Source organism: Sinohyriopsis cumingii, chromosome 7 (assembly GCF_028554795.1).
Source record: "Sinohyriopsis cumingii isolate HCF-2022 chromosome 7, ASM2855479v2, whole genome shotgun sequence".
In the NCBI taxonomy this organism is placed as follows: Eukaryota; Metazoa; Mollusca; class Bivalvia; order Unionida; family Unionidae; genus Sinohyriopsis; species Sinohyriopsis cumingii.
Genome location: NC_142967.1, coordinates 51,753,978 through 51,769,484, shown reverse-complemented (window position 1 = coordinate 51,769,484; position 15,507 = coordinate 51,753,978). Strand labels below are relative to the sequence as shown.

General features: G+C 36.8%; 1 protein-coding gene across 1 annotated transcript; it reads left to right on the top strand.

The window, feature by feature from the left end:
- The first annotated feature begins 4,297 nt into the window (after window positions 1-4,297).
- LOC149795236 (uncharacterized) lies at window positions 4,298-14,239 on the top strand. The gene is made up of 3 exons (XM_089963769.1): window positions 4,298-4,366; window positions 6,271-6,602; window positions 13,927-14,239. Exons 2-3 carry the CDS (start codon window positions 6,280-6,282, stop codon window positions 14,237-14,239), a joined length of 636 nt encoding a protein of 211 aa, XP_089819895.1. The 5' UTR covers window positions 4,298-4,366; window positions 6,271-6,279.
- The last annotated feature ends 1,268 nt before the right edge of the window (window positions 14,240-15,507 follow it).

Here is a 15,507-nt window from a genome sequence, read left to right as displayed (position 1 = left end):
TTGAACTTTAGTTGCTGTCTTTGTTGATAGTTGTTCTGATTCTTTATATCTACCTGCAACGTCAGCAACAGTCAACACGTAATTTGATGTTCGCGATTGACGTCTACCAGTTTTAATAGTATCATGTGGTAAAAACAAAATATCTACTTGATGAACTTCATTTCGAGTGTTGACATCAAAATGTGCGTACTGAATTTGTTTAGGTGGTGGCAATAAATGTGCCATATTGCCTGTCGTGCTAACCAAATTTCAGTAACAGAACGTGCGACCCTTGCTGCATCAGCAAATTTACTAATCGCTGCTCTACCCCTCCAATATCCTCTTGGGCTATAATAGTCCATATAATAATTATCCATGTTTAAATACAGGACCCTAGCACTAGTATACCTTTCATCGCAGACGTTATTAAAATTAGAAAACGATTATCTGAGATATTTATCTTTTACAGACTTTAGAGTCTGAATCAACTTCACGTCTGCAATATGTCGTTGTTTGGAATTTTATTCCCAAGGTCATGAACATGGATCGCTTGATCAATCGTATATAATGGATACCCTTCAGGTCTTGTTTGATTTTTCTCGTCAAGTAGGATATAAAGACGGGTTGAAAGATCACAATAATTATATCCAGGAAGATGCTTCTCGCCAGGACACCTAGTCCATCGAGCCCCTGGTAATTTTCCCAGTGAAGCAGTGATATCCCCGCCTGTTGCATGCAGAATGCATTTGTAGTTTTTGTACCACATTTAACACTCTTGCCCGTAAGTGCACGCTTTCTATTCCTCGTCGTTATTGTACTTATTTCACTGGTATTGGTGGGTACTATGCATAGAATACAATATAATGCCATCTACTTATTATATTTCTTCGAGGGGCCCCGAGTTGTCTAAAGCGGTTATCGTTACGGAACACTGCTATCTCACCTGAGTCTGCGTGGGTTCGAGTCTCGGATTCGGCCAATGTGGGTATGTGAGAAAGCTTGACAGTAGTTTTTCGTGGGTCGGTGGTTCTTTCCGGGGTTTTCCGGGGTTTTCCTCCACCATTACTTCTGGCCGCCATGTATAGCCTATCGTGTGCTGAAACATTGCATTAAACCGCACAACAACAACAAACAACATGGATGTAATTGACTTCTCAGCAATTGGAAAACAAGAGCCAGTCAAGCATCATCGAGCGCTACCAAATTCTATCAGAGCAATTATCATAGGTCTATAAGGGTCTGGTAAGAGGCTATTTCTACTTGGACGAGGATGGTAATGATCGTATTGATTTTATTACGATCAACGATGCACCGTTGGTAGATGATCTCAACGAGGTATAAACATTCTCGTAGTATACGATGATGTGATACTAGACAAACAATCGAATCCAGTTCGGATATTTTCCCGAGGCAGATACAAAAACACCGGTATTATATATGTTACTCAGCGATATGTGAAAATACGTAAAGTGATCATAGATAACTGCAATATTCTGATTTTGTTTAATGGTGTTGATACCCACACGCTAAGAAACATCCACCAGGCTTGGTATTCAGGGGACATTGATATGATGAAGCTTAAAAACTTCTTCTCAGAAGTTTAGAAACTTCTTCGCAAAAGCGCGAGCGATACCTCATGATTTTTACTATACATTTACATGATTCTCAGTCGCGATATCGCACTGGTCTCGATAATATATTTGGTCGAGAGTCCTGCCACTTGATAGCTACGTTTCTATACAGACAGTAATAGAGAAGAGGATGACGCTTAATAGTGAATGATCGGATCGGTAAACGAGGACGCATACAAATGAGCACACATATACATTCACTGAGACGTGCGCTCTCATAGCTATGTACAGCATGTTCCTTGTTCAAGTGTAGACAAAACATATGGTCACAAGTCACATCGCAATGCTACCTATAAGTTGCAAAGGTATCTTATGACGCTTGCACATTTTGCATGGCTCACCTTTTTCTTGACGTACCAATACTTCTGGTGCAGGTGATTCAAAAACGCAAACGTTTCATGGTTAGTTGATTGCGATTTTCATGCTCTTGTTGCTCTGCCAGCATTGACAGTATCGTTGGTAATGCTTGTAATAATTTTCAAATTTACATACACCTTGGTACCCATTGTAATTTTGTCTTAATCCGTTGGTCATTTGCTCTTAAATGCTTAATAGACGATTTCTGTTCTTACAAAAGAGCTATACATTTAAGGTTTCTTTGCATCAGGGATAACCCAAAACGTATGTTAAGACGATTACATTGAGCTGCACTGCCGCTACTTTTACATCTACTATCTTGTGCAAAGGAGACGATGTACACTTTTCCAGCGTACATACAAACAAATGCTTTCTGGAGTAAGACCTGGTTTAAATTTTTTATCAGGTAGATAGTCATACTTCGTGACAAGGCAATGACTTTGGCTATGCTGCCGAAGCCAGTCTAAGGTTTTATTCATATTTAAATTGTTCGAAAGAACTCGTAGGGAACAATTTCACTTGTTTTTAAAAGCTTTCCACTCTGTCTATCCCAGACGGGAACATCATATCTAAATGAAAATCCTTTATCACTTGATAGTAAACATGAAACTGATGACAACTGCGCCTTATAACAGGCAGCCCTCCCCTCTCCCCCCCCCCCCCCCGACTTGCTGCAGGTGGGTATAGACAGTGGATCCACAAATGGTGGTCGCCTACCAAGCAATGTTTGGATGGGTTTTTGCCAAAACATCAGCTCGCTAAAATCATGATACATGAATGACTGCAGACTACAAAGCAGTGAAAAAGCTGGTTATTTGTTTGGGTGGAGTGTACCTGTAAGCGGCATTTAGAAAATCTCGACGCATGTCATAGACGAACGGCATTCGTCGGCTGATATGGTGAGTACACATTCACAATTGAAATTAAACAACAGTGAGAACAAATATTAACATACTATCTGTCTATCATGTCATGCCTTCTTTAGCAACATTACTGTAATCGCCATCGGACTATCGTGTCCGTTTAACGACAATCCAGATAGTGAGTCTCTAAACCAAGAAGCCTGCACTTCTAATATGGCCAGTGCAAGCGCAGGCATTGATGCCGATTTTAAGGTCGTGTACTTAATTAACGATAATAGCATCATGCCGTTCAGCAAAATCAGCGAAAACGTGATTTGGTTCATATCGCTGTTATTCAAAACAAATTTTAAGAATGATAGTTGTTTCACTCACGGCTGAAACAGCGAAACTAGCCACATGACAGACACCTGATTGTAATTCAATCACCACAATGGAAATCGTAGTGATGGAACATGGTTAACGCCTTTAAGCCGTACAAACGTAGACATACGTGTTCACGTTGGCAGCAGTAATTAGTCTGTAGTTCCCATTAACGCCTTACATGAAATATTTACAACTAGATTTGCGTTTTTGTTTGTCGCTTTAAACTCCCTCAGGTGTTTGGACCTCAATGGGAACGCACAAGCATTGGAAATTGCAACCATTCTGACCATCTTTGGCTTCCTCAGTTAGAAATCGAACTATACCTATCTCGAAGGCGAGAATAAATAGCATTTAGACATAAGCGAACAAGAAAAATAATTTGTGCAGTCACTGTGTTTATAATTGTAATACCTTCCTTTTCTGATATTTTAGTTATCATTAAGAAAGAAGAGAAATGTTAAAAGCAGCGGTGTGTCATCCGGATCAGTAAAGTGTGCATCAATGTATTTACAAACTGTGAGATAACCGTTTTATGAAGCACTATACAGACACATTGGAAACGTATACTTGGTCCATTGGAACAAGATATTAAAAGTCAGTTGAATGTACATTAGCCGTAGCATCCTTGCAATCTCATTCCTTCCTCTCTATTCACTTATTTTGAATTAACATTGAAATATTACAAGTTTTGCAGAAAGCAATAGAAATCGTGAAGTCGGATCCCTTTACAGTATGAAATTGGAAAGCAACAACAGTAATACCCTTTTCGCTAACACTGATGGCTAGTAGTTATGCTTACTATATTAGTAAATTCCAATGACATATCTGTCTTTATAGTAATGTTGAAGGTTAATAAATTAAACTTCATTAAGCTAATGAAACTCTTCACGATAGCTCTAGATGTAGACGTGGCTGTTTTGTTGTTGTTGTGAAATTATGTTTGCAAATGCTATGCGGAAAAATCCGTAAATATTTCAAGTCTCAAATTAATCTTGTTGAATAATGTGTTTCCTTCTTCTTTATCAATCATCGTCTTTGATTAAATGTGACAGATACTTAGTCTAAAATTGGTATAAAAGTGCTGCATATCTGACGAAGCAGCACAGGCAACTGCCAGTCCTTAGTCGAACGTTCAGGTCTTTAGTGTCCTTTACATCGGCACCAACCATACAGGTAAGTGACATTATTGAAAATGCTAATTAACTTTCGTGATTAACCCGCATAATATACCCTTAGAAAGTTAGAAATAAATAACAATTTTAACATTTTTAGAAGATGAATGTCTTACTATACGCGAAAGGGAAGTCTCAAGAAAGGTAAACCTCTCTTGATCGTGCTTTACAGAAAAAGATACTGTTCTAAATTATTTGTAAAACATACCATTCTAGTATTGGATCTAATTACAAAATCTTTATCCACAGCCTATTTTAGCAACATTTTCATTTTGTAAGAATAAAATATTTTATGCATTCGGTAAACAATGTCTGTATCACTACGATGTCTACAAGAGCTCTAAATGTGTATAGGGATGTGCAAATCATTGCTCATATTTTATTTTAATAAGACCATTGAAAAATCAACACCTAACAATGTATTACTTCGAGGAACATAATATCGATTTACAAATAAATATTTCAATGCATCCTTTCTTTTCAATACTCTGCAGGAACATTTTATTTTGTTTTGTATTTAAATGTTATCATCAATGTTCGTATTTAGACGCATATGTGTTTAGAAATTAGTTATTTTCATATTAAGTTTTGCAAAGTTGCATAGGAACAGCTGGATGATAAAGCAGATTTTTTTAATAAATGAAAAGAAGATGCATTGCACAAGTATACTTAATGATAATTACGTCCAATTTAATTCATCGTGAAAAATATCAAATAAAAGAGACCTGGGATAAGAACAGGTAATACATCTTCAGTACTTAAAAACGAAAAAATGCAGAAGACGTTTAAGGTTTAGAACCATTAGTTCTTATAGATGAGAATGTTTATTTCATATAAACAAAACATACATATTTAAATATTAAACAGTTTACGTGTGGTGTTCATTTTATTGGTTTCACTCATCTACCTAGTAACTTGTGAAAGCTACGAAAGAGATATACAATGACAATGCAGAGCAGGAATGAAGTCTTAGATTTTCAGACTGTTAACCTAAACGTTTCACTTAAGGCTATTTAATTGTTCACTATGGAACTTAATTTGTCTAACATCGCGAAACGTGATGATGGCAGCTCGTCGAGTCGATCATTCACTTTCTTACCTTACATATATATATATATATATATATATATATATATATATATATATATATATATATATATATATATATATATATATATATATATATATATATATATATATATATATATACTGCGTTTCACAAGCAAGAATTGATCTTCAAACTAATGCTTATTTTCTTCTATTGCAATATATGAACTAGACGGGTGGTATAAGATATATGAAAAATGAAGTTCGTCGTCGATGGGACATTAATATTAAAAGTAGTGAAATTCTCTTAAGGAGACTTCATTTTTTTCCCATCAAAACCTATTGTAAAGTCATGCGGTCTTTTAGCGAGAGTCGGGTATATTTCTCCTTCAGAAGCATGACACTATACACACACGTATATTTTCAAGCAGCCCAGTATAGGAGATCTCGATATCATTAGGCAGTTCCAGAAGATGGTGCCCAGGAATTGACCCCATAACGGAGCTCGAATAATCTCGAGAGTATTAATTGAATATTCTAAAATTTGGAGGTGATGGAATCGATGCTTTATTAAGAAATTTACCTTGAGCACCAGTAAAAACGCATGGAATCGATATAGTTCAATTTTTGAACCTTAAATATACTTTTTTTATTATTAATATTTTAGTTTTCCATTGAGACATTTACAATTACCTTGCAACAAGGACACTATGGAAGCAAACCCCTTCGTCTTTCATTCTTTAAAGCAGAAGATATAATATCAACATGCATGCGGAGGAATCGTATAAACCACACCACGAAGCAAAACGTTTGTTTCATTTAATATTGTCATTTATTTTGTAAACGTACTTTCTCTAGCAGACGGAAATGAAGACTGCACTAGTTCTCCTAGCCTGCATAGTAGGTGCTGCCGTCGGTACATTCTACGGTGGCCATGGCGGCTATGGCGGTTATGGTGGCTACGGAGGATATGGTGGCTACGGCGGACATGGCGGCTATGGTGGCTATGGTGGCTACGGCGGTTATGGAGGATATGGAGGTCATGGTGGCTATGGAGGATATGGTGGATATAGTAGCGGCAGGGGCTTGGGCTGGGGATTGGGATTCGGCGGTGGATATGGGGGATATGGAGGATACAGCGGAGGCAAGGGGTGGGGTTTAGGATTCGGCGGAGGAATTGGAGGATTCGGAGGTGGATTTGGCTGGGGTAGAGGTGGCTACGGATACAGCAAACGCCATGGAAAGTAAGAAATATCAGTCTTGCCCGTAACATGTTTGTCACATCTTATGCCTGATATACGAGTTTGACTTAAACGTTAGCTTATCAACCTGAATTTCAAATTATTCTCTACATTTATTAGCTCTCTAGATTCGAATGAACAAAGCAAATTAGTTTTCAAGATGCATATCCTTAGAAAACCAATACTGTACTTTATTTTTGCAACTCACCCACTGCAAATGCTCTTAATGCCTCTCATTTCTTTTACAGATATTAGGAAAATCTCATAGAACCAAAGACGGAGACGAAAAAGAAAGGAATAGCACGCGATAATTGAATCATTTTTGTATCCATTGTTGTATGTTATGACTTAATAAATTGTTTCATTGAAGATAATAAAAGGACATTATAGTCATTATTTTATTACATTCTATAATCTTTCTCTCTCTATATATATATATAGTCAACCTTTAAACCTATTACTGTAAATAAATTTGCTCTTTCTGTAACTGTATTTGTTCTTTTTATAACTGCATTTGTCTTTCTGTCTCTCTTTCTTCCTTATCAAACTGCATTTGCATCTGTTTTTCTTTTTCTCTTTCCTGTCTCACTCTTGATCGTATTGATATCAAAACAACCGTTCAGCATGTGTTCGATACAATTATTCAACGATTGCCAGATCACAATGAATCGCAGTGTGCCATCGTCTGATTGTGTTGTTATGTTATTGCATCGGAGATGTTATTGCACCAAGAAACTCTCCGCAACGATCAACATGTAACGACTGTGGCCATCGCAGGCCGCCACGTTCATAAATTCGTTCAAAAGTAGATTGAACTTTAGTTGCTGTCTTTGTTGATAGTTGTTCTGATTCTTTATATCTACCTGCAACGTCAGCAACAGTCAACACGTAATTTGATGTTCGCGATTGACGTCTACCAGTTTTAATAGTATCATGTGGTAAAAACAAAATATCTACTTGATGAACTTCATTTCGAGTGTTGACATCAAAATGTGCGTACTGAATTTGTTTAGGTGGTGGCAATAAATGTGCCATATTGCCTGTCGTGCTAACCAAATTTCAGTAACAGAACGTGCGACCCCTGCTGCATCAGCAAATTTACTAATCGCTGCTCTACCCCTCCAATATCCTCTTGGGCTATAATAGTCCATATAATAATTATCCATGTTTAAATACAGGACCCTAGCACTAGTATACCTTTCATCGCAGACGTTATTAAAATTAGCAAACGATTATCTGAGATATTTATCTTTTACAGACTTTAGAGTCTGAATCAACTTCACGTCTGCAATATGTCGTTGTTTGGAATTTTATTCCCAAGGTCATGAACATGGATCGCTTGATCAATCGTATATAATGGATACCCTTCAGGTCTTGTTTGATTTTTCTCGTCAAGTAGGATATAAAGACGGGTTGAAAGATCACAATAATTATATCCAGGAAGATGCTTCTCGCCAGGACACCTAGTCCATCGAGCCCCTGGTAATTTTCCCAGTGAAGCAGTGATATCCCCGCCTGTTGCATGCAGAATGCATTTGTAGTTTTTGTACCACATTTAACACTCTTGCCCGTAAGTGCACGCTTTCTATTCCTCGTCGTTATTGTACTTATTTCACTGGTATTGGTGGGTACTATGCATAGAATACAATATAATGCCATCTACTTATTATATTTCTTCGAGGGGCCCCGAGTTGTCTAAAGCGGTTATCGTTACGGAACACTGCTATCTCACCTGAGTCTGCGTGGGTTCGAGTCTCGGATTCGGCCAATGTGGGTATGTGAGAAAGCTTGACAGTAGTTTTTCGTGGGTCGGTGGTTCTTTCCGGGGTTTTCCGGGGTTTTCCTCCACCATTACTTCTGGCCGCCATGTATAGCCTATCGTGTGCTGAAACATTGCATTAAACCGCACAACAACAACAAACAACATGGATGTAATTGACTTCTCAGCAATTGGAAAACAAGAGCCAGTCAAGCATCATCGAGCGCTACCAAATTCTATCAGAGCAATTATCATAGGTCTATAAGGGTCTGGTAAGAGGCTATTTCTACTTGGACGAGGATGGTAATGATCGTATTGATTTTATTACGATCAACGATGCACCGTTGGTAGATGATCTCAACGAGGTATAAACATTCTCGTAGTATACGATGATGTGATACTAGACAAACAATCGAATCCAGTTCGGATATTTTCCCGAGGCAGATACAAAAACACCGGTATTATATATGTTACTCAGCGATATGTGAAAATACGTAAAGTGATCATAGATAACTGCAATATTCTGATTTTGTTTAATGGTGTTGATACCCACACGCTAAGAAACATCCACCAGGCTTGGTATTCAGGGGACATTGATATGATGAAGCTTAAAAACTTCTTCTCAGAAGTTTAGAAACTTCTTCGCAAAAGCGCGAGCGATACCTCATGATTTTTACTATACATTTACATGATTCTCAGTCGCGATATCGCACTGGTCTCGATAATATATTTGGTCGAGAGTCCTGCCACTTGATAGCTACGTTTCTATACAGACAGTAATAGAGAAGAGGATGACGCTTAATAGTGAATGATCGGATCGGTAAACGAGGACGCATACAAATGAGCACACATATACATTCACTGAGACGTGCGCTCTCATAGCTATGTACAGCATGTTCCTTGTTCAAGTGTAGACAAAACATATGGTCACAAGTCACATCGCAATGCTACCTATAAGTTGCAAAGGTATCTTATGACGCTTGCACATTTTGCATGGCTCACCTTTTTCTTGACGTACCAATACTTCTGGTGCAGGTGATTCAAAAACGCAAACGTTTCATGGTTAGTTGATTGCGATTTTCATGCTCTTGTTGCTCTGCCAGCATTGACAGTATCGTTGGTAATGCTTGTAATAATTTTCAAATTTACATACACCTTGGTACCCATTGTAATTTTGTCTTAATCCGTTGGTCATTTGCTCTTAAATGCTTAATAGACGATTTCTGTTCTTACAAAAGAGCTATACATTTAAGGTTTCTTTGCATCAGGGATAACCCAAAACGTATGTTAAGACGATTACATTGAGCTGCACTGCCGCTACTTTTACATCTACTATCTTGTGCAAAGGAGACGATGTACACTTTTCCAGCGTACATACAAACAAATGCTTTCTGGAGTAAGACCTGGTTTAAATTTTTTATCAGGTAGATAGTCATACTTCGTGACAAGGCAATGACTTTGGCTATGCTGCCGAAGCCAGTCAAAGGTTTTATTCATATTTAAATTGTTCGAAAGAACTCGTAGGGAACAATTTCACTTGTTTTTAAAAGCTTTCCACTCTGTCTATCCCAGACGGGAACATCATATCTAAATGAAAATCCTTTATCACTTGGTAGTAAACATGAAACTGATGACAACTGCGCCTTATAACAGGGAGCCCTCCCCTCCCCCCCCCCCCGACTTGCTGCAGGTGGGTATAGACAGTGGATCCACAAATGGTGGTCGCCTACCAAGCAATGTTTGGATGGGTTTTTGCCAAAACATCAGCTCGCTAAAATCATGATACATGAATGACTGCAGACTACAAAGCAGTGAAAAAGCTGGTTATTTGTTTGGGTGGAGTGTACCTGTAAGCGGCATTTAGAAAATCTCGACGCATGTCATAGACGAACGGCATTCGTCGGCTGATATGGTGAGTACACATTCACAATTGAAATTAAACAACAGTGAGAACAAATATTAACATACTATCTGTCTATCATGTCATGCCTTCTTTAGCAACATTACTGTAATCGCCATCGGACTATCGTGTCCGTTTAACGACAATCCAGATAGTGAGTCTCTAAACCAAGAAGCCTGCACTTCTAATATGGCCAGTGCAAGCGCAGGCATTGATGCCGATTTTAAGGTCGTGTACTTAATTAACGATAATAGCATCATGCCGTTCAGCAAAATCAGCGAAAACGTGATTTGGTTCATATCGCTGTTATTCAAAACAAATTTTAAGAATGATAGTTGTTTCACTCACGGCTGAAACAGCGAAACTAGCCACATGACAGACACCTGATTGTAATTCAATCACCACAATGGAAATCGTAGTGATGGAACATGGTTAACGCCTTTAAGCCGTACAAACGTAGACATACGTGTTCACGTTGGCAGCAGTAATTAGTCTGTAGTTCCCATTAACGCCTTACATGAAATATTTACAACTAGATTTGCGTTTTTGTTTGTCGCTTTAAACTCCCTCAGGTGTTTGGACCTCAATGGGAACGCACAAGCATTGGAAATTGCAACCATTCTGACCATCTTTGGCTTCCTCAGTTAGAAATCGAACTATACCTATCTCGAAGGCGAGAATAAATAGCATTTAGACATAAGCGAACAAGAAAAATAATTTGTGCAGTCACTGTGTTTATAATTGTAATACCTTCCTTTTCTGATATTTTAGTGATCATTAAGAAAGAAGAGAAATGTTAAAAGCAGCGGTGTGTCATCCGGATCAGTAAAGTGTGCATCAATGTATTTACAAACTGTGAGATAACCGTTTTATGAAGCACTATACAGACACATTGGAAACGTATACTTGGTCCATTGGAACAAGATATTAAAAGTCAGTTGAATGTACATTAGCCGTAGCATCCTTGCAATCTCATTCCTTCCTCTCTATTCACTTATTTTGAATTAACATTGAAATATTACAAGTTTTGCAGAAAGCAATAGAAATCGTGAAGTCGGATCCCTTTACAGTATGAAATTGGAAAGCAACAACAGTAATACCCTTTTCGCTAACACTGATGGCTAGTAGTTATGCTTACTATATTAGTAAATTCCAATGACATATCTGTCTTTATAGTAATGTTGAAGGTTAATAAATTAAACTTCATTAAGCTAATGAAACTCTTCACGATAGCTCTAGATGTAGACGTGGCTGTTTTGTTGTTGTTGTGAAATTATGTTTGCAAATGCTATGCGGAAAAATCCGTAAATATTTCAAGTCTCAAATTAATCTTGTTGAATAATGTGTTTCCTTCTTCTTTATCAATCATCGTCTTTGATTAAATGTGACAGATACTTAGTCTAAAATTGGTATAAAAGTGCTGCATATCTGACGAAGCAGCACAGGCAACTGCCAGTCCTTAGTCGAACGTTCAGGTCTTTAGTGTCCTTTACATCGGCACCAACCATACAGGTAAGTGACATTATTGAAAATGCTAATTAACTTTCGTGATTAACCCGCATAATATACCCTTAGAAAGTTAGAAATAAATAACAATTTTAACATTTTTAGAAGATGAATGTCTTACTATACGCGAAAGGGAAGTCTCAAGAAAGGTAAACCTCTCTTGATCGTGCTTTACAGAAAAAGATACTGTTCTAAATTATTTGTAAAACATACCATTCTAGTATTGGATCTAATTACAAAATCTTTATCCACAGCCTATTTTAGCAACATTTTCATTTTGTAAGAATAAAATATTTTATGCATTCGGTAAACAATGTCTGTATCACTACGATGTCTACAAGAGCTCTAAATGTGTATAGGGATGTGCAAATCATTGCTCATATTTTATTTTAATAAGACCATTGAAAAATCAACACCTAACAATGTATTACTTCGAGGAACATAATATCGATTTACAAATAAATATTTCAATGCATCCTTTCTTTTCAATACTCTGCAGGAACATTTTATTTTGTTTTGTATTTAAATGTTATCATCAATGTTCGTATTTAGACGCATATGTGTTTAGAAATTAGTTATTTTCATATTAAGTTTTGCAAAGTTGCATAGGAACAGCTGGATGATAAAGCAGATTTTTTTAATAAATGAAAAGAAGATGCATTGCACAAGTATACTTAATGATAATTACGTCCAATTTAATTCATCGTGAAAAATATCAAATAAAAGAGACCTGGGATAAGAACAGGTAATACATCTTCAGTACTTAAAAACGAAAAAATGCAGAAGACGTTTAAGGTTTAGAACCATTAGTTCTTATAGATGAGAATGTTTATTTCATATAAACAAAACATACATATTTAAATATTAAACAGTTTACGTGTGGTGTTCATTTTATTGGTTTCACTCATCTACCTAGTAACTTGTGAAAGCTACGAAAGAGATATACAATGACAATGCAGAGCAGGAATGAAGTCTTAGATTTTCAGACTGTTAACCTAAACGTTTCACTTAAGGCTATTTAATTGTTCACTATGGAACTTAATTTGTCTAACATCGCGAAACGTGATGATGGCAGCTCGTCGAGTCGATCATTCACTTTCTTACCTTACATATATATATATATATATATATATATATATATATATATATATATATATATATATATATATATATATATATATATATATATATATATATATATATATATATATATATATATATATATATATATATATATATATATATATATATATATATATATATATATATATATATATATATATATATATATATATATATATATATATATATATATATATATATATATATATCTATATACTGCGTTTCACAAGCAAGAATTGATCTTCAAACTAATGCTTATTTTCTTCTATTGCAATATATGAACTAGACGGGTGGTATAAGATATATGAAAAATGAAGTTCGTCGTCGATGGGACATTAATATTAAAAGTAGTGAAATTCTCTTAAGGAGACTTCATTTTTTTCCCATCAAAACCTATTGTAAAGTCATGCGGTCTTTTAGCGAGAGTCGGGTATATTTCTCCTTCAGAAGCATGACACTATACACACACGTATATTTTCAAGCAGCCCAGTATAGGAGATCTCGATATCATTAGGCAGTTCCAGAAGATGGTGCCCAGGAATTGACCCCATAACGGAGCTCGAATAATCTCGAGAGTATTAATTTAATATTCTAAAATTTGGAGGTGATGGAATCGATGCTTTATTAAGAAATTTACCTTGAGCACCAGTAAAAACGCATGGAATCGATATAGTTCAATTTTTGAACCTTAAATATACTTTTTTTATTATTAATATTTTAGTTTTCCATTGAGACATTTACAATTACCTTGCAACAAGGACACTATGGAAGCAAACCCCTTCGTCTTTCATTCTTTAAAGCAGAAGATATAATATCAACATGCATGCGGAGGAATCGTATAAACCATACCACGAAGCAAAACGTTTGTTTCATTTAATATTGTCATTTATTTTGTAAACGTACTTTCTCTAGCAGACGGAAATGAAGACTGCACTTCTCCTAGCCTGCATAGTAGGTGCTGCCGTCGGTACATTCTACGGTGGCCATGGCGGCTATGGCGGTTATGGTGGCTACGGAGGATATGGTGGCTACGGCGGACATGGCGGCTATGGTGGCTATGGTGGCTACGGCGGTTATGGAGGATATGGAGGTCATGGTGGCTATGGAGGATATGGTGGATATAGTAGCGGCAGGGGCTTGGGCTGGGGATTGGGATTCGGCGGTGGATATGGGGGATATGGAGGATACAGCGGAGGCAAGGGGTGGGGTTTAGGATTCGGCGGAGGAATTGGAGGATTCGGAGGTGGATTTGGCTGGGGTAGAGGTGGCTACGGATACAGCAAACGCCATGGAAAGTAAGAAATATCAGTCTTGCCCGTAACATGTTTGTCACATCTTATGCCTGATATACGAGTTTGACTTAAACGTTAGCTTATCAACCTGAATTTCAAGTTATTTTCTACATTTATTAGCTCTCTAGATTCGAATGAACAAAGCAAATTAGTTTTCAAGATGCATATCCTTAGAAAACCAATACTGTACTTTATTTTTGCAACTCACCCACTGCAAATGCTCTTAATGCCTCTCATTTCTTTTACAGATATTAGGAAAATCTCATAGAACCAAAGACGGAGACGAAAAAGAAAGGAATAGCACGCGATAATTGAATCATTTTTGTATCCATTGTTGTATGTTATGACTTAATAAATTGTTTCATTGAAGATAATAAAAGGACATTATAGTCATTATTTTATTACATTCTATAATCTTTCTCTCTCTATATATATATATAGTCAACCTTTAAACCTATTACTGTAAATAAATTTGCTCTTTCTGTAACTGTATTTGTTCTTTTTATAACTGCATTTGTCTTTCTGTCTCTCTTTCTTCCTTATCAAACTGCATTTGCATCTGTTTTTCTTTTTCTCTTTCCTGTCTCACTCTTGATCGTATTGATATCAAAACAACCGTTCAGCATGTGTTCGATACAATTATTCAACGATTGCCAGATCACAATGAATCGCAGTGTGCCATCGTCTGATTGTGTTGTTATGTTATTGCATCGGAGATGTTATTGCACCAAGAAACTCTCCGCAACGATCAACATGTAACGACTGTGGCCATCGCAGGCCGCCACGTTCATAAATTCGTTCAAAAGTAGATTGAACTTTAGTTGCTGTCTTTGTTGATAGTTGTTCTGATTCTTTATATCTACCTGCAACGTCAGCAACAGTCAACACGTAATTTGATGTTCGCGATTGACGTCTACCAGTTTTAATAGTATCATGTGGTAAAAACAAAATATCTACTTGATGAACTTCATTTCGAGTGTTGACATCAAAATGTGCGTACTGAATTTGTTTAGGTGGTGGCAATAAATGTGCCATATTGCCTGTCGTGCTAACCAAATTTCAGTAACAGAACGTGCGACCCCTGCTGCATCAGCAAATTTACTAATCGCTGCTCTACCCCTCCAATATCCTCTTGGGCTATAATAGTCCATATAATAATTATCCATGTTTAAATACAGGACCCTAGCACTAGTATACCTTTCATCGCAGACGTTATTAAAATTAGCAAACGATTATCTGAGATATTTATCTTTTACAGACTTTAGAGTCTGAATC